The sequence below is a fragment of the Chlamydotis macqueenii genome, chromosome 1 (genome assembly GCF_036417535.1).
Source record: "Chlamydotis macqueenii isolate bChlMac1 chromosome 1, bChlMac1.mat, whole genome shotgun sequence".
Classification (NCBI taxonomy): domain Eukaryota; kingdom Metazoa; phylum Chordata; class Aves; order Otidiformes; family Otididae; genus Chlamydotis; species Chlamydotis macqueenii.
In genome coordinates this window covers 53,557,010-53,574,610 of record NC_141556.1, presented here as the reverse complement: position 1 = coordinate 53,574,610, position 17,601 = coordinate 53,557,010, and the positions used below count along the sequence as shown (strand labels likewise).

Here is a 17,601-nt window from a genome sequence, read left to right as displayed (position 1 = left end):
TTTTACAGTCATAATTGAAATGAGGAAATGCTTTCTGGACCAAAATTAGAGCACTTTGTGATAACTCGAGTTTTAACAAGGGGAGAGATAGGCCATAGGTCTTTTCTAAAGAACCAGGAAGAATTCAATCAATATTGATATCTGGTTGAAGATGATGTAATATGCTGAACAGAACAGAGCTCTGGAATAATATTGTGTAAATCTATACATGATTATGAACAACTGTGTTATCCATTGTCTTTTGTGGTTAATTAAAAATCATAAAGACTACACTTCAGCCCTGCCGTCCAATTTCCATTGATAAAACCAGACATAACATCATATAATGTAAAAAGAGTATTTAAGCAGATATTAGCAACTAAAATTTCACATGAATAGATAAGTGTAATCCTATTTCCTTATTGTTTCATTTACAACGTCTGTTTTGTAAATACTGAATGTGTGTATAACTTGAAAAAAAAAAAGTAGTTTGCTGTAAAACTGGATTTCTGTGAATATGGAATCAAGAATAAATGCAATGAAAGGAAAAAATTCCAACCTGCACCCTGGAAGGAAAATGTATCGAAAAAAAAAATTGCGGGAAAAGTGCACTTGAGCTCTGAAATGCTTCAATGGGAAAATAACTGAGGGAAAGGCTAATAAAATTGGGACTTTCAGAGTCTTGTTTGTAAAGTTACATAACATAAAATAAGCAAACATTAATTAAATAAATTGGAGTGTATGTGGATATTGAAGATATATCTTCACGAATTTTACTGAAGTAAAATAAATATATATTTTTTAAAGCCTATATGCTATATATGTTTGTAAATCAATGAATGAGATTTTCCATTGACTTGACTACATAGTGAAATAAAGTAGTAACATTGAGAGAAGATAACATTTAGCCGCTATCAAGACAGATCAGAACACACAGACAGGAGAAGTGTAGACTGTGAGTAACATGTCAACAAAATAAAACTCATGTTGCCTACTCTGGTTATTTTGAACTCATAAACATTTACTTCAGTAACCTTCACTGGAGGAGATCTAAATACTCCAGCCCTCAGTTATGGCCTCATAGAGTGTTGATTCACATTTATTGATGGCTAAAATGGTCACCATTCCAGTTGTCTGCCTGGCTTTTCTCCCAGGAGCTGCTACCCTCTCCCTGTTCCCAACAGGGATAGCTAATAATATGTGTAGCAACTTCTGATCTCCAACACTTACAGTCTACTATCTTAAAATAAACTAAAGTAACTTCAGAAATTTCATGACACAGAGAGAAGCTCTGATCTTTTTTTTTTTTAATGCTTTACAGCAAAGACCTAAAATAACTTTAGCGATGTAGAATTGCTGCTTGGAACATGTTCCCTTCTCTACATGAAGGAAATACATGCAGGAACAAAATTTTGGGAAGTTAAGGTACATTTGGCAATTTTAAAAGGAGTTTGCTCCACAGTCAGAGCAGATAGTTCAGAAGGAATGGATAGATATACTCAGGCAAACAAAAAACTTGGTGAAAGATTATATAAAAGGCAGAAATGGCAGTTTCACCTCCAGCTGAGCAAATGAGAAAAGGAAATACTGTTTTAGGTGTAGGGTAATGTAGAAAGACTTAATGAACATGGCTCCACGTAGACTCTGACATGCCATTTGGCTTTTCCAATGAGACTGCAGGGAGGTAAACTTCATCATTCATTAAACGAGGAGGAGAGTGATATCAGGATCTCCAGAGATGCTTTTGGGGAGAGCATCACTGAAATGTCTACTACATCTGAATGACTTAATTCCTTCTCCCCTCAGGAGCACTCCAGCAGGCCACACTACATTATGAACCTGCACAAGATTGCAATCTGAACCCTACAAGTCACTTCCCTTCAGATACTCAGATCTATCCGACTTTCGCAGTTATCTATTAAGACCTCTTGGCATAAGCAAGGAGATACATGAGCCACAGCCAAGGGCTGGCACTGCACCTGAGAGCTATCAAACATTCCCATCTCCAGCTTAGTACCTGCCAGTACTTGTTCCTAAGAAAATGAGCTCTGGGTTATATTTAGGTATGTTTGCAATAATGAGAGGTAGCACAGCAGTTGTTCTTTTCAAGCAATTTTGTTAGGAGGCATTAGCGAGAGAACTAGCCACACGAATCTGTCTGATGTGTTGCTTTACCTGCTGTAGGTGAATGCTGTGGTCAGTCATTCTTAGACAGCTGAAGTACAGCTGATACCTTTGTGCACCCCAGCCCCTCTCCTTCCTTCAGGTGACAATTTCCAGAGAGAGGTAAGTGAGGGCCTTTACATTATGTGCTGCACTCCCACATACAATGTTGCACAGGAAAGAGGTGTAAATACTCCCTGCAACCATGATTACACTCTTATTACAGTGTTACACCCATGCCTTACTTGCCCTCAGTGACTTCATCCTTCATCGGAGTTACAAATGTAGTAACTCATGTGATCAAACCAGCCAGCACAGTTTAACAGCTTTTAACCCTTAGCTAAGCAATTTTAAAGTGGTACCTACCAAACTACAAACTCCTTGCAGCTCAGCAAACAACTGTCTTCCTACATAATACTAATGTTGCTGCTGCTGCTGCTGTTGTTAAGACTCCTAAGTGTAACGCGGCCACACAAGGCCTTTTAAATTCAGTGTATATCTGAGCATCTATAGTGGGCAGGACAAGTAGGGTAGGGCAATGGATGACTGTCCCTGTAGATTCAGCTTTCTGGAATGTTCCACGCTCCTCCCTTGTACTCTTGGTTAAGGGCTGGGGCACCTATTGTGGTTTCCCTTCATCATTGCCATGGCATGCAATTTGGCAATTGAAAATCCGTAGTCCAAAACCTGAATATGTCCATAGTCAGGAGACACCGAGAAGGATGCCCATCCTGGGAAAGCGAAAAAACTCAGCAAAAATGCAGGGAATCAAAACTCTTCACAGAACAACTAATAAGGAAAACCAGATGCTCTTTTTTCTCTACTGTATGAGAGTTTAACCTGTTACATTTTTACTTTTCTCACACACAGGCAAAGAAAATATACTCACTGTCGGTCAGATATCAAATAACAGAATTATGTATGTCTTAAAGTACTTTAGTCTTCCAAAACTAACCTAAGCCACTTGACAAAATGTCTTCTAGGCCACCCTGGCATGCTTTGAATGTCATCATCAACCAGCAAGGAGGAGCTGAGGCCCTGAGGCAAGCTGTCCATGAAAGACAAGCAACATTAACAGAAGCTCTATCAGCCACAACTCCCCAAAGAGACTGTCTCCTCCTGAATTCACAGTGCCTCTCTTTCACCTGCATTTAATAGCAGGTGAAAATTTCACTACAGAATAGTGCCACCACACTGTCCTTTCAGAGCAGCCTCTCCATCAGCACTGAGGCCTGGCTGCTCAGAGAAGTGAGCGGTCCACAGAGCAATGCTGAGCAACCCACTCTATCTGCTCGCAACAGCCCAGCACTTCTGCATCCTTTCTGCCCTCCACTCTTTCCTATCTGTGTGCCAGTGCTCCCTGTGAATGACGGTAAGAGGGAGGGAGCAATGTAACCAATCCAGAAGCCCCCTCCAGCCACAGCCATGTTTGGTACCTATGGAGGGATAAGTGTCCTTGGGCACGTAGTGCATGCACAGCTGGTCTGCAATCCACCATCTCCTTGGCTGGTGACAGCCTAGGTGCTGATGTGACGGGCTTCCAGGTACGTTTGGATCGGCAGGCAACCCAATTTTTTGCCATATGGGCAGTGATGATGATGATGGCACTCACATACTGTTTGAGCTGGACTTCTGCCATCGATGACAGCCAAAGCACTGTGTCACACATCATGTGAAGGTGCTTTCGTTAAATGGTGCTGCTTTGCTGGTTTTCCTCAGAGGTGTGGGGGTGAAGCAGCTACTGGCTCCAGATAAGGCTCTTTGTGTCATATTTCTAGAGCAGGAGTATCGCAAGGTAGCAATTGAGTGCCAGCAATATAGGCTGGCTGTCTTCCCATAGGAGGGAGCAAAAAGGTTTTGAAGAATTGTACAGCTTGTAAGGGTGCTGTGCTGTAGCTTATGTATTTTTTACAGTACATGCTTTGCGGTTGTGCAGTCCATGGGCTGGTGCCAGAGCGGTCAGGTCCCTGGTTAGGATGTAATCCAGACTGCTAGGGGCACTGGAAGAGCCGGCTGGTGCCCGGATTTCCTCACAATATACGAATGAGGCCAATCATTCAGCACTCCTGCTATCAGACAGTTAGGAAGTCAGGAGTCTGGCTTCACAGACTCATTAGACTACGTGTATGTAATGTGGGCACATTCAAGAAGAATATATTTCACCTATTTTGTCTGCAACCTGCATTGTATGAACTGGTCCCAGGAAGGAGGTTTGAATTCCATGTTAAGTGTATTAAGTATAAATCTTGGTCTTCCTGACGTAGTGTTTTTTTCTGGTTTGGACACTGAAAATGCAATCAAGTTTTGGTTGATTGACACATGAAATGAGGAGTACAATAACAAGTGTAACATTTGTGTGCTGTTTGAGATTAGTAGTTTATAACACTTTACATTTAACCGTCTAGTTAACCAGAGGAGCCCACAAGGCTGGCACTGAGCAGCTAGGATCCAGCTGATCAGCCCGTGTCCAGTTGTACAGAAGTGGTAAGTAAGAAGAAATCAGCTGGGTTTTTGGATTTACTCAGAATGCAAGAGGAAGCACCTACAAGAAAGGAAAATTAATAGTCCAAATTACCCAAAGTTGCTCAGAAAAAGGCCTGCTGACCAATAAGGCAAACATTTGAGTAATTATGATATTAACTGTCCAGATCTAATGCATGTTCATTTATTTAAAGATTTTCCTGGCAGAGGTGGGGGAAGAAAGAAGAAAAACAAACAAACAAACAAAGAAAAAAAGATGAAAGAGAAAAAAAGAGTTTAGGCTCAGCAGTTGAACAAAAACTTAAGTGTAATCTCTGCTTGTTTTATTTAATTCTTTAGAAGAAAATAGGCCTTGGCATATTGAGTACATGGAAAGGCTCTCAAAGGGAAAGTCTTTCAAGAGTTACTGCTCTCAGCGACATCACTGGATGGGGGCAGGAATGTTTGCATTTGACACTAATGAAAGTAAAATGTTCTCACACTTGAAAACTGTTCAGTTTTAAGTTTCTCTTTTCTTTTTTTTTTTCATGTTACAACATACAATTATTCTCCTAAGATGGTTTCCTGATTTTGTTTAGTGAAGGGGGGCTACAGTGGCAGCTTCTTACAGAAGCTGCTAGAAGTTGTTCCCCTTTGTCCAGTGGACTCAGCTGGGCCTAGGGTGGACCCGCTGCTGGACAAGGCGAGCCAATTGGTAGTAGAATGTTCCGTGATAACGCCTCTGCGATAACTTATTTAGGAAAAGGAAAAACAAGAAAAAAAAAAAAGAAGATATGAAGTAGCTGAGCAGGGACAGAGAGGGGGAGGCGCGAGCTTTGCGGGCCTTTCAGGACTCACCCTCTGGCTTCCCACCGGATGGCCGACTTGGCCCGGCCCGGCTGCAAGAAGTAGAGAGGAGATGAGATGTGAATAGGACCTGGCAGGCATCTGCCTGCTGATTGTGAATTTTTTTTTTGTGAGAGGAACAGCCGCAAACACCAAGTTCAGTGAAGAAGGAGGGGGAGCAGTAATGTGGCTCCTGGCCAAGATTCCCCTGCAGCCCATGGTGCAGCCTATGGAGGTTCATGAAGGAGCAGGATTCCCCTGCAGCCCATGGAGGACCCCACACCAGGGCAGGCAGAGGCCTGAAAGAGGCTGTGGCCTGTGGAGGGCCGACACTGGGGCAGCTGTTCTGGAGGAACTGCACCCCGTGGAAGAAATGACCCACGCCAGAGTAGCTCATGAAGGACTGTGGCATATGGGTGGGGGAGCAGGGGAGGAATGTAAGGAGTTCTTCCCCCGAGGAGGAAGGAGCAGCATAAAGTACCAAAGATGAACTGACCATAATCTCCACTCCCTCTTCTCGCCTGTGCCGCCTGGGGAGGTAGAGATAGTGTTAAGCCCAGGAAGAGGGAGGGGTGAGGGGAAGTTATCTTGTTCTCTTTTTCATTATCCTGCCTTGATTTTAATAACAAACAAATAGTTTTCCACAAGTTGAGTCTGTTTTACCCCTAATGGTAACTTTAAGGATCTCTCCCTGTCCTTATCTCAAACCTCAAGCCTTTTTTTCTTGTATTATCTCTCCTTATTCCCTTGGATGGTGGGGGAAGTGAGAGACAGACTGCATAGTTTGGTCCCGAGTGGGGCTAAACCATGACATCTTGCTATGGTCTCTTCAATGTTGAAGGAGACACTAGCTCACGCTGTATTGAGCAAGTATCAGGGACACACAAACCATAACTCTGGGAGAGGACAGAAGATTACAGAATGTAGTAGCAGAACTTGTTTCTGCAGTTAGGAATAGCAGCAGGGATCCAGAGTGGGGACAAATGAACAGGCACTATGAGTGGGACAGCCTTAAGATTGTGCTGTGCTTTGAGTTGCATTCTGGACTGAGTCTAATGATCATAACACTTGAAGAACTGAGTAATTCACAGGAAACTATGTGGGCCAATATCAAGTCTGTGACAGAGGCCAGTAAAAAAAGAGTGTGAGAACAATAACATCTTATCAAAATGATGCCTCAGGTCCTAGCGATTTGTAGGCCAGGGACTCACCAAGCCAGGTGGGATGTCTTTGAATCAGAGATCTTTGAATGGATTTTTCTCTTCTGTGTTTATTGACTGCTTTCTCTGGAAATAGCAGCTCTAATTTTTCATGTTTTAGGGTGTGGGTTATACATGACAAATTATAAAAGGCTGAGCATTAGGTACAGTGGGGGATGTATGTGTATACTACATGCTGTGTATCCCTTTCATAGAGGAGAATCTCATTTATATACAGTAAAATGTCCTCCTTAAATGTGTGTATGTGTTAAAAACTGGTGCTGGAAAGCATTTTTTTGTGTGTTGTAAGTGAAGTGGGACAAAGTGGCAACCAGCATAGAGTGTGAACTAAACCTTATTCCCTGTAGCTGGAGAACATATCTGAAGCAGAGGGAATGACAAGTCATTTCAATGAACAGAAAAAAAGAAATCAGGAATCTTCAGGGCCAGGCAGAGACATTCTTTATAAAATATTGTAGATGAAAGATACTGGGAAATAATTACTTTACCCTTATATTTTTAGGTCACACTACTCACACAGACCTTCCCTCCTGGAGTCACTGTGACTGAGACAGAACCTAATGCCAATGTTAGTAAGACAAAGAGCTGACAAAGTTGACAAGGATCTGCCTGAGCCCTTCATCTTGAAAGGATCTCCTCTGTGTGGATAATGATGTGTGTAGTGGGCCGGAATGAACACAGGCAAATTCTGGATATTGGTATTACACTAACCTCATAGGCCCAGTGGGCCCTGAGCTCAAAAAAAAAAAAAAAAAAAAAAAAAAAAAAAGAGGATTACAAGGACAGCCAGCAGAAAAGAAGTATGGATTTAATAATCTTGATGACTGATTTTCAGATCCATGACTTTGTACCAAAAAAACCCCAAAGACAAATATTGTCACTGTAATACACTTGTGAAAGGAAAACATATTACACAAAAGAAAGAGCATCTGTCCACTCAGAATTAAGTCAGGACGTTGAACATGTGGAGGTACATATGCACATACCTGATGTATCCATTTCTGATGTGCTTCACATGGATGATTAATTTAATCCAGTTAGGAGCAGCAATATAAACATAAATCTTATGCTTTTTGAATGTGAGCACGATGTCTGGGACTTAACATGAAGCACAATTCCCAAGACAGGGGAGAAAATAAAGGTCCTTCTCCAGTTTTATGCTGAAAAGGTGATTTTCTACTCCGAGAGTCAGGCATAGCCGGGATCTGGGGAAACATGGAGGCTTCCTTTCTGGTCTGAGGTGAACGCACAGACGTGATTTTCCTGGTGCTTTGCAGCATCAGCCAAATACTAACATGAAGCCAGCGAGGCGATCTGTCAATGCTTACGTTCAGCAGCCGGTTGTCAAGACGGCCATGGAGTGCTTGCGATGTGACCTCAGAGCTGTGGCGATCCGGTCAGCGTGACCTTAACAGCGGCCCACGGGGGCCGCGAGGCCGCCGGCTCCAGAGCACGGGCGCCACCGGTCCCTCGGAGCTGCAAGGTCTGTGCGCCGGCGCCGCGCCCGGAGGAGAAAAGGCCGGGAAAGGGAGCTTCGGGGGCAGCGGGGCTGGGGGAAGGCGAGCGAGGCGGAGGCGGAGACAAAGGCGGGGACCGTGGCGGCCAAGCCGCCCGGGGCCCCGGGGAGGTGGCCGAGAGCAGCGAGGGGCGAAGGCCCCGCCTCGCCGCGGCCGCCTGGCGGGCGGAAGCCCAGGACCCGCCCCCTGCCAGTGCCCGCCCCTGCTCCCAATCAGGTCGGCTCCCACCGCATAAAGGCCGCGGCTCGGCCGGCTGCGGCTGACAAGTCGTCCCGGGCAGAGAGCAGTGAGCATGTCTGGCAGAGGCAAGGGCGGGAAGGGGCTGGGCAAGGGGGGCGCCAAGCGGCACCGCAAGGTGCTGCGCGACAACATCCAGGGCATCACCAAGCCGGCCATCCGCCGCCTGGCTCGGCGCGGCGGCGTCAAGCGCATCTCGGGGCTCATCTACGAGGAGACGCGCGGCGTGCTGAAGGTCTTCCTGGAGAACGTGATCCGCGACGCCGTCACCTACACGGAGCACGCCAAGAGGAAGACGGTCACGGCCATGGACGTGGTCTACGCCCTCAAGCGCCAGGGACGCACCCTCTACGGCTTCGGCGGCTAAAGCCTCTCGCTCCGGCACCATCTCGGCAACCCAAAGGCTCTTTTAAGAGCCACCCACTTTGTTATTTGAAAGAGCTGTGTCACTTTGTGTTAAGCTTCTAAGGTGTGGATGCTCCACTGTTCTGCACAGTTGTCTCCATTCTTCCGTTTCTCTGCACCCTCAGACATTCGTGCAGAGCTGCATCCGGACCTGGCTGGCCCTGCAGTTCGGCTCTGCCTTCCTCTAGTGCTTGGCCTCACCATTTCCCTTTTCTACTTGCTCTCCTCTGCAGCAGCTGCATTCAGGAGAGCTGGCCTGCGGGCACCCCAGCCTTTCAGCGAGCGTTGTGTCCGTTTGAGGCTCTTTCTGAGGCGCTTAGAGGCGCCAGGAAGCCCTGGAACCTGCCGCGACCGGGAGGGTGAGCTTAGTGCCTTCCTTCGGGGGCTTCAGCGAGCAGCCCCCAGCTCCTCCCGCCTCGCAAAAAAAGCGGGCAAAAAGGCTCTGGTCTCCCACGTTCCCTGCCGCAGCGCCGCGGAGCCTTATTTTCCCCACGCGCGAGCGGGGACGCGGCAGTGACACGCGGGGTTCGCTCCGGCCCGCGGGGCGTGGAAGCGGCCTCCTCGTTCTCGCGCGCGGTTGGCGGCATCTGCGGCCGAGCCCCGCCTCCGGTCGCGAGCGGGTTAAGCGCCATCGCCCTTTCGGAAGGCCCGCGCGGGCGACGATTGGCTCCGAGCGGCCGCGCGCCCAGCAGAGCCCGCGCTCCGCTCCCCGAGCGGTCTCCCAGCACCGCCCCGGCCGCTGCTCGCTCAGCCCGGTAGCGCCGTCCTCCGCCCGCCGGACGGGGTGCAGCTGCGGGGCCAGCGGGGAAAGCGCCGGCTTCCCGGCCACGCCTGAGCTCTGCGGCGCAACAGGGCCAGGACAGCTGAAGAGGGAAGAACCTCCCACCGCCAAAAACACAATGCCCACCTGCCTGTCCCGCGGCAAAAACGCACACACTCACGCCCTGCCCCCGCCGCCCACGCAGTAGCGCCTCAAGCTCCTTCTCGACACTGTGGGTGGCTCTGAAAAGAGCCTTTGGGTTTTGCTTCTGTGCCGGGGACGCTTCCCCGCGACCAGCCTACTTGCTCTTGGCCTTGTGGCTCTCAGTCTTCTTGGGCAGCAGCACGGCCTGGATGTTGGGCAGCACCCCGCCCTGCGCGATGGTCACCTTGCCCAGCAGCTTGTTGAGCTCCTCGTCGTTGCGGATGGCCAGCTGCAGGTGGCGGGGGATGATGCGCGTCTTCTTGTTGTCGCGGGCCGCGTTGCCCGCCAGCTCCAGGATCTCGGCCGTCAGGTACTCCAGCACGGCCGCCAGGTACACCGGGGCGCCGGCGCCCACCCGCTCCGCGTAGTTGCCCTTGCGCAGCAGCCGGTGCACGCGGCCCACGGGGAACTGCAGCCCGGCCCGCGACGAGCGCGACTTGGCCTTGGCCCGCGCCTTCCCGCCCTGCTTCCCGCGCCCGGACATCCTCGCTCTGCAACACAGACCCCGCGCTGCAACAGAAAACCAAGGCACGCTCCCGCGCCCTGAGCACCGCCCTTATATCCCTTCCCTTTGCGCGGCCGCCGCCTCCTGATAGGCCGGGGCGCCGACCGGCGAACGCACACCCAATGGCGGAGCGAATCTCGTCCCGCCCAATAGCGAGAAGCGCAGCGCTGACAGACTTGCGCCCGCTCGCTGCAGGCGGCCAATTACGAGGCGGGGCGGGCGGGCTTCGGCGGACGGCTCCGCCCGACGGGAATGCCCGCTCCCGCCGCCGCTCCCCGGACCCACGCAGCCGCGCCGACCCCTGCTTGTATTTTCTCTTTAAAAGGAAGTTTAAAAAAATTGAGCAGCTGGGTCGTCGAAGAGCGGGCTTGGAGGGGAGAGTTGAGTACGTAGAGACGAACAAAAACACAGCGTGGCTGTGTCAGTGAGCAGGACTGAGGGGGCGGTAACCGGGAGAAATGAAAGGTGCTTCACCTCACCTGCCCCTCTTGTTTCACGCTGCATCTTCCCCCGGCCGAAACATTCCGCCCTTCAAACACCAGTCTTCTGACCGTGTGAAACTGCAGGCTTCACTACATGGGGAAACCGACACAGCTCGCTGCCTTCTGTCTCATCCACCCCAAGCACACGGAGGGAGGTCGTTAACACAGCCTTAGCTGACTACCTGATTGTATCCGAAACTTTAGTCAGAGGGTTTTCAACACGTATAAATCTGAATGCTTAAATAAAGTGAACTTTAAGAATTTTTTAAAGAAAAAGGCAGTTAAAAAAAATTGTGCAAGTGTTACAGCTCTTTTTATTGTGAATGTAGTGGCTCTTAAAAGAGCCTTTGGGTTGCTTAACATACGTCTTAAAAATGCCTGGTAATTTTCTAAAGCACTTTATGCACGCTCTCCGCGGATGCGGCGGGCCAGCTGGATGTCCTTGGGCATGATGGTGACGCGCTTGGCGTGGATGGCGCAGAGGTTGGTGTCCTCGAAGAGCCCCACCAGGTAGGCCTCGCTGGCCTCCTGCAGCGCCATGACGGCCGAGCTCTGGAAGCGCAGGTCGGTCTTGAAGTCCTGCGCGATCTCGCGCACCAGGCGCTGGAAGGGCAGCTTGCGGATCAGCAGCTCCGTCGACTTCTGGTAGCGCCGGATCTCGCGCAGCGCCACCGTGCCGGGCCGGTACCGGTGCGGCTTCTTCACGCCGCCCGTGGCCGGCGCGCTCTTGCGGGCCGCCTTGGTGGCCAGCTGCTTGCGGGGCGCCTTCCCGCCCGTCGACTTACGCGCCGTCTGCTTCGTGCGAGCCATCCCTCACCAGCAAACTCTGGTAACAACGGCCAGAAGCACTGACAGCCTGCCTCAGTTCAAGCAGCATATATAGCACCGGCCCGTTCGCTGATAGGCGGATGGGAGAGGCTGGCTCTAATTGGTGGATTCAAAGTTTAAAAGTCCCGCCACTGGCTTGTACAGCCTGTCCTTTTATGTCTTTGTTCTTGCTGCACACTTTGTACTGACTAAGTAAATCACTCTGTTAGCTTTTTTTTTTTAATTATTTTTTTTTTCTGGAAACCTTTTATAAATCACTGATACTGAATTTTGAAAGCAGTAAATGACTTAAGCAATTTTTAAAATTTTTTTTTTCACTGTGATTTTTTTTTTTTTATAATTGTTATTTGCATGCAGAACTACAAAGACTAATAGCTCTGGAAGCTGTATGAATCATTTTTAAATACGCTAAAATGTTACAGAAACATATGGAACATTAAAAAATACAGAGAAAAATTATGCTCGATGTAAAAAAGAAAAAAAAAATTAAAGAGTAATGAACAACAGGAAATAAAAGAAAAAATCAAAGAACGAAATACTTCTACTGTTTTCTCTCTCTATCAATAGCAAAGGAACACATCCAACAGGAACAAGCAATGACATTGTCCGCCTGCGCGCTGGAGGGGGGAGACGATAGGTGGGAGCGAGCTGTGGCGGTTTCCTGAAGCAAGGAAGCTGGTACGGTTTCATCAGTCGGAAAACGTTGGGGTGAGCTGGTGTTTGAAAGGGGAGAAATATTACGTACGGGGGAAGACCCAGAGTGAAACAACCGGGGCACGGGAAGGTGCAGCGCATGTCCCCTGTCCCGGTAACCTCCTCGTTCGTCTCTACGTACTCAACTCTCCCCTCCAAGCCCGCTCTTTGACGACCCAGCTGCTCAATTTTTTTAAACTTCCTTTTAAAGAGAAAATACAAGCAGGGGTCGGCGCGGCTGCGTGGGTCCGGGGAGCGGCGGCGGGAGCGGGCATTCCCGTCGGGCGGAGCCGTCCGCCGAAGCCCGCCCGCCCCGCCTCGTAATTGGCCGCCTGCAGCGCGCGGGCGCAAGTCTGTCAGCGCTGCGCTTCTCGCTATTGGGCGGGACGAGATTCGCTCCGCCATTGGGTGTGCGTTCGCCGGTCGGCGCCTCGGCCTATCAGGAGGCGGCGGCCGCGCAAAGGGAAGGGATATAAGGGCGGTGCTCAGGGCGCGGGAGCGTGCCTTGTTTTTCTGTTGCAGCGCGGGGTCTGTGTTGCTGAGCGAGGATGTCCGGGCGCGGGAAGCAGGGCGGGAAGGCGCGGGCCAAGGCCAAGTCGCGCTCGTCGCGGGCCGGGCTGCAGTTCCCCGTGGGCCGCGTGCACCGGCTGCTGCGCAAGGGCAACTACGCGGAGCGGGTGGGCGCCGGCGCCCCGGTGTACCTGGCGGCCGTGCTGGAGTACCTGACGGCCGAGATCCTGGAGCTGGCGGGCAACGCGGCCCGCGACAACAAGAAGACGCGCATCATCCCCCGCCACCTGCAGCTGGCCATCCGCAACGACGAGGAGCTCAACAAGCTGCTGGGCAAGGTGACCATCGCGCAGGGCGGGGTGCTGCCCAACATCCAGGCCGTGCTGCTGCCCAAGAAGACTGAGAGCCACAAGGCCAAGAGCAAGTAGGCTGGTCGCGGGGAAGCGTCCCCGGCACAGAAGCAAAACCCAAAGGCTCTTTTCAGAGCCACCCACAGTGTCGAGAAGGAGCTTGAGGCGCTACTGCGTGGGCGGCGGGGGCAGGGCGTGAGTGTGTGCGTTTTTGCCGCGGGACAGGCAGGTGGGCATTGTGTTTTTGGCGGTGGGAGGTTCTTCCCTCTTCAGCTGTCCTGGCCCTGTTGCGCCGCAGAGCTCAGGCGTGGCCGGGAAGCCGGCGCTTTCCCCGCTGGCCCCGCAGCTGCACCCCGTCCGGCGGGCGGAGGACGGCGCTACCGGGCTGAGCGAGCAGCGGCCGGGGCGGTGCTGGGAGACCGCTCGGGGAGCGGAGCGCGGGCTCTGCTGGGCGCGCGGCCGCTCGGAGCCAATCGTCGCCCGCGCGGGCCTTCCGAAAGGGCGATGGCGCTTAACCCGCTCGCGACCGGAGGCGGGGCTCGGCCGCAGACGCCGCCAACCGCGCGCGAGAACGAGGAGGCCGCTTCCTCGCCCCGCGGGCCGGAGCGAACCCCGCGTGTCACTGCCGCGTCCCCGCTCGCGCGTGGGGAAAATAAGGCTCCGCGGCGCTGCGGCAGGGAACGTGGGAGACCAGAGCCTTTTTGCCAGCTTTTTTTTGCGAGGCGGGAGGAGCTGGGGGCTGCTCGCTGAAGCCCCCGAAGGAAGGCACTAAGCTCACCCTCCCGGTCGCGGCAGGTTCCAGGGCTTCCTGGCGCCTCTAAGCGCCTCAGAAAGAGCCTCAAACGGACACAACGCTCGCTGAAAGGCTGGGGTGCCCGCAGGCCAGCTCTCCTGAAGGCAGCTGCTGCAGAGGAGAGCAAGTAGAAAAGGGAAATGGTGAGGCCAAGCACTAGAGGAAGGCAGAGCCGAATTGCAGGGCCAGCCAGGTCCGGATGCAGCTCTGCACGAATGTCTGAGGGTGCAGAGAAAGGAAAGGAAAGAAGGGACACAGAAGTGTGTAGAACTCTGGAGCATCCATACCTTAGAAGCTTAACACAAAGTGACACAGCTCTTTCAAATAACAAAGTGGGTGGCTCTTAAAAGAGCCTTTGGGTTGCCGAGATGGTGCCGGAGCGAGAGGCTTTAGCCGCCGAAGCCGTAGAGGGTGCGTCCCTGGCGCTTGAGGGCGTAGACCACGTCCATGGCCGTGACCGTCTTCCTCTTGGCGTGCTCCGTGTAGGTGACGGCGTCGCGGATCACGTTCTCCAGGAAGACCTTCAGCACGCCGCGCGTCTCCTCGTAGATGAGCCCCGAGATGCGCTTGACGCCGCCGCGCCGAGCCAGGCGGCGAATGGCCGGCTTGGTGATGCCCTGGATGTTGTCGCGCAGCACCTTGCGGTGCCGCTTGGCGCCCCCCTTGCCCAGCCCCTTCCCGCCCTTGCCTCTGCCAGACATCCTCACTACTCTCTGCCCGCGACGAGTTGTCAGCCGCAGCCGGCTGCGCCGCGGCCTTTATGCGGTGGGAGCCGACCTGATTGGGAGCAGGGGCGGGCACGGGCAGGGGGCGGGTCCTGGGCTTCCGCCCGCCAGGCGGCCGCGGCGAGGCGGGGCCTTCGCCCCTCGCTGCTCTCGGCCACCTCCCCGGGGCCCCGGGCGGCTTGGCCGCCACGGTCCCCGCCTTTGTCTCCGCCTCCGGCTCGCTCGCCTTCCCCCAGCCCCGCTGCCCCCGAAGCTCCCTTTCCCGGCCTTTTCTCCTCCGGGCGCGGCGCCGGCGCACAGACCTTGCAGCTCCGAGGGACCGGTGGCGCCCGTGCTCTGGAGCCGGCGGCCTCGCGGCCCCCGTGGGCCGCTGTTAAGGTCACGCTGACCGGATCGCCACGGCTCTGAGGTCACATCCCAAGCACTCCATGGCCGTCTTGACAACCGGCTGCTGAACGTAAGAATTGACAGGTCGCCTCGCTGGCTTCGTGTTACTATTTGGCTGATGCTGCAAAGCACCAGGAAAATCACATCTGTGCGTTCACCTCAGACCAGAAAGGAAGCCTCCATGTTTCCCCAGATCCCGGCTGTGCCTGACTCAGACTAGAAAAATCACTGTCTACTCTGCAAAGTGCTTTTTCAGCATGAAACTGGAGAAGGACCTTTATTTTCTCTCCTGTCTCGTGAATGTTGATTCAAGTTAAGTCCTAGACATCCTGCTCACTTTCAAAAAGCATAAGATTTCTATTTAGATTGCTGCTCCTAGCTGGATTAAAATCAGTCTTGCATGCCAAATGCACAATAAAAATTCCTATTTCAGATCTGTACATGTGTACCTCTGTAAGTAAAATGAAATTGTAAGTAAAATGTTTCACTAACACTTTTTTTCTATAATATGCTACATCACTGTAACCTTCGGAATATACAGGCACAGCTGGAACCTAACACCTTTAAAGAAAAGGAAGAATTGATAGCGGACTAAAAGAACAAGTTATTCACAGATATTCCTTCTCTGCAAGGGGAGTGTAGCGAGAAAATCACCAGACTAAAAGGACAACTTGTTTAGTGATACTCCAAGTTGAATAGTTGCTGAACTTAGCTAGATAGTAATGTTTTTCTTAGATAGGTAGCTCCTTGCTCAAGGCCTGAACAAGGAGAATAGAGGTTTTGACCCAATTTGGGCTGGTAGACATTTGGCAACAGATTCAGGATGTATACTGAGCATGTGCCAGCAAAGAGTTCAACTAAAGGACGTTGAGTTTTGGGGGTCTGTGGCCACCGGAGACCCCCAGAGGACGACGAATCCATTTCACTATGCATGCACAAAGGATATTTAAATATGCTAAATAGTTCCAGGAAATGTGATGAGTATACTAATGATTTTTCTGAAAGCTATTTAATTTTTATGTATAACCTCTATATATTTTCTTTGTTTTCAGACAATGGCATGCATGTTAGGTGGAGCTATCCCCTGTACATCAGGAACTGTAATAAAGAACGCCTGTTTTCTAAAACTCCAAATTGAGTCTTAGAGTTTCTTGACAAACTTTTATGGTAATACCTCCATGTGCTCAAAGCCCTGACATAATTCTGAGTCGATAGACACTCTTTCTTTCATGTAATATGTTTTCCTTCCACCAGTGTCAGCAACAATATTTCTCCTTGGTTTTTTGATACAAATTCATGGCTCTGAAAATCGGTCATAATGACGGTTAAATTTGTACTTCTTTTCTGCTGGCTGTCCTTGTAATCTTCCTTTTTGTAGCTCAGGGCCCACTGAGGCTATGAGGTTAATGTAATTTCAATATAGAGAATTTGGTTGTATTCATCTCAGCCAGATACACACATCGTTATCCACACAGAGACAGAGGAGATTTTTCAGGATAAAGGGCTCTGGGTGGCCTGAGGGAGCCCAGACCTTCCTTTTACGAGGGTTCTTGAATGCTCCTATGGCTGCCTCGCTCTGGAGGTGCTGGGGCCCTGTCTCAAGCGCCTCCATGGGTTGTACCTTAACGTGTCCATGACCCAGGAGATGGCCGTCTTCTGTCCCCCACCTTTTGAGCACAGCCTTTGCCTAGGAGAGTGGTGCCAAAAAGGGTTAGGAGCTGCTTTCCTTCACTTCACCGATCTCATTCTCTCCTGCCATCTGCTGGGTATCATTTCATTTTCTTCAAACATTTTCTCATCGCTTTTTCAACAAGATAACATTAACTGTTAAGAGCATCTATTGAACTTTCTATTCTTGCTGGGTTTTTTTTTTTTTTTCCCAGTGTTTTCATGAATATTTTGAACAGTATGGTATTGCTGTATGTGCAGCACAACCTTTTGCATGTCCACATTTTTTTACAAGTCGCCACGTCACTCGTGGGTGCTATTTCCAAGAATGGGTACAGATCTCATGGTTTGGTTGGTTGTGTTTTCCTTTGTGCTTAGCACTAAATCCTTGAACTGTTTATCTTTAGCTCTTTTGGTGCTGTGTACTGTGAACAGGGGATGAACATGACAGTAGGTTATAAACTACCTGGAACAATTAGAGTTTACAGTGAATGTGATCATGTAGAAACAATAGGTTGATTTTATTTTCCTTTCATCCACTTTTCTTTTATAGATAAATGGGGATTGGGGATACACATGTATCCTGGAACTCTTCTAAATAGCATTCCATACAAAAAGAAATATACATTGTCCATAAGATAATGAACAATTTATAATAATTTGTAAAGTAGTAGGCTAACTATAGCCAGTATGTTATTACTATCAGTGAAAATCCAGAAATTCTTATGTTTTTTTTCCCTCAATTCTATTCCCTTCTCTTTTAGATTATCTCAATTTAAATTGTTCTTACAATTTCTTCTTAGCTTCTTACCTTCATAAATCATCAGGCTAGAGACCACAACTTGTAGGTTTGGTTTGGGATGGGGAGA

The 17,601-nt window shown here is 50.3% G+C and overlaps 5 protein-coding genes across 5 annotated transcripts; 2 read left to right on the top strand and 3 right to left on the bottom strand.

Annotated features, from left to right (window-relative positions):
• Positions 1-8,462: 8,462 nt before the first annotated feature.
• Positions 8,463-8,845, top strand: LOC147602086 (histone H4). Its single transcript, XM_086740095.1, has one exon. The coding sequence runs from the start codon at positions 8,478-8,480 to the stop codon at positions 8,787-8,789; it is 312 nt and encodes a 103-aa protein (XP_086596221.1). The 5' UTR covers positions 8,463-8,477; the 3' UTR covers positions 8,790-8,845.
• Positions 8,846-9,678: 833 nt separating this feature from the next.
• Positions 9,679-10,354, bottom strand: LOC147602085 (histone H2A type 2-C). The gene has a single exon (XM_086740094.1). The coding sequence runs from the start codon at positions 10,273-10,275 to the stop codon at positions 9,886-9,888; it is 390 nt and encodes a 129-aa protein (XP_086596220.1). The 5' UTR covers positions 10,276-10,354; the 3' UTR covers positions 9,679-9,885.
• A 741-nt stretch (positions 10,355-11,095) lies between these two features.
• LOC147602084 (histone H3) lies at positions 11,096-11,754 on the bottom strand. The gene has a single exon (XM_086740093.1). It carries the CDS (start codon positions 11,586-11,588, stop codon positions 11,178-11,180), a length of 411 nt encoding a protein of 136 aa, XP_086596219.1. The 5' UTR covers positions 11,589-11,754; the 3' UTR covers positions 11,096-11,177.
• A 533-nt stretch (positions 11,755-12,287) lies between these two features.
• On the top strand, positions 12,288-13,444 carry LOC147602083 (histone H2A type 2-C). Its single transcript, XM_086740092.1, has one exon. It carries the CDS (start codon positions 12,848-12,850, stop codon positions 13,235-13,237), a length of 390 nt encoding a protein of 129 aa, XP_086596218.1. The 5' UTR covers positions 12,288-12,847; the 3' UTR covers positions 13,238-13,444.
• Positions 13,445-14,285: 841 nt separating this feature from the next.
• On the bottom strand, positions 14,286-14,668 carry LOC147602082 (histone H4). The gene has a single exon (XM_086751426.1). The coding sequence runs from the start codon at positions 14,651-14,653 to the stop codon at positions 14,342-14,344; it is 312 nt and encodes a 103-aa protein (XP_086607552.1). The 5' UTR covers positions 14,654-14,668; the 3' UTR covers positions 14,286-14,341.
• Between the last annotated feature and the right edge of the window lie 2,933 nt (positions 14,669-17,601).

Bases quoted from the DNA above. Each gene is read 5' to 3' on its own strand.
- LOC147602086 (XM_086740095.1), top strand. From the start codon at position 8,478: ATGTCTGGCAGAGGCAAGGGCGGGAAGGGGCTGGGCAAGGGGGGCGCC.
- LOC147602085 (XM_086740094.1), bottom strand. From the start codon at position 10,275: ATGTCCGGGCGCGGGAAGCAGGGCGGGAAGGCGCGGGCCAAGGCCAAG.
- LOC147602084 (XM_086740093.1), bottom strand. From the start codon at position 11,588: ATGGCTCGCACGAAGCAGACGGCGCGTAAGTCGACGGGCGGGAAGGCG.
- LOC147602083 (XM_086740092.1), top strand. From the start codon at position 12,848: ATGTCCGGGCGCGGGAAGCAGGGCGGGAAGGCGCGGGCCAAGGCCAAG.
- LOC147602082 (XM_086751426.1), bottom strand. From the start codon at position 14,653: ATGTCTGGCAGAGGCAAGGGCGGGAAGGGGCTGGGCAAGGGGGGCGCC.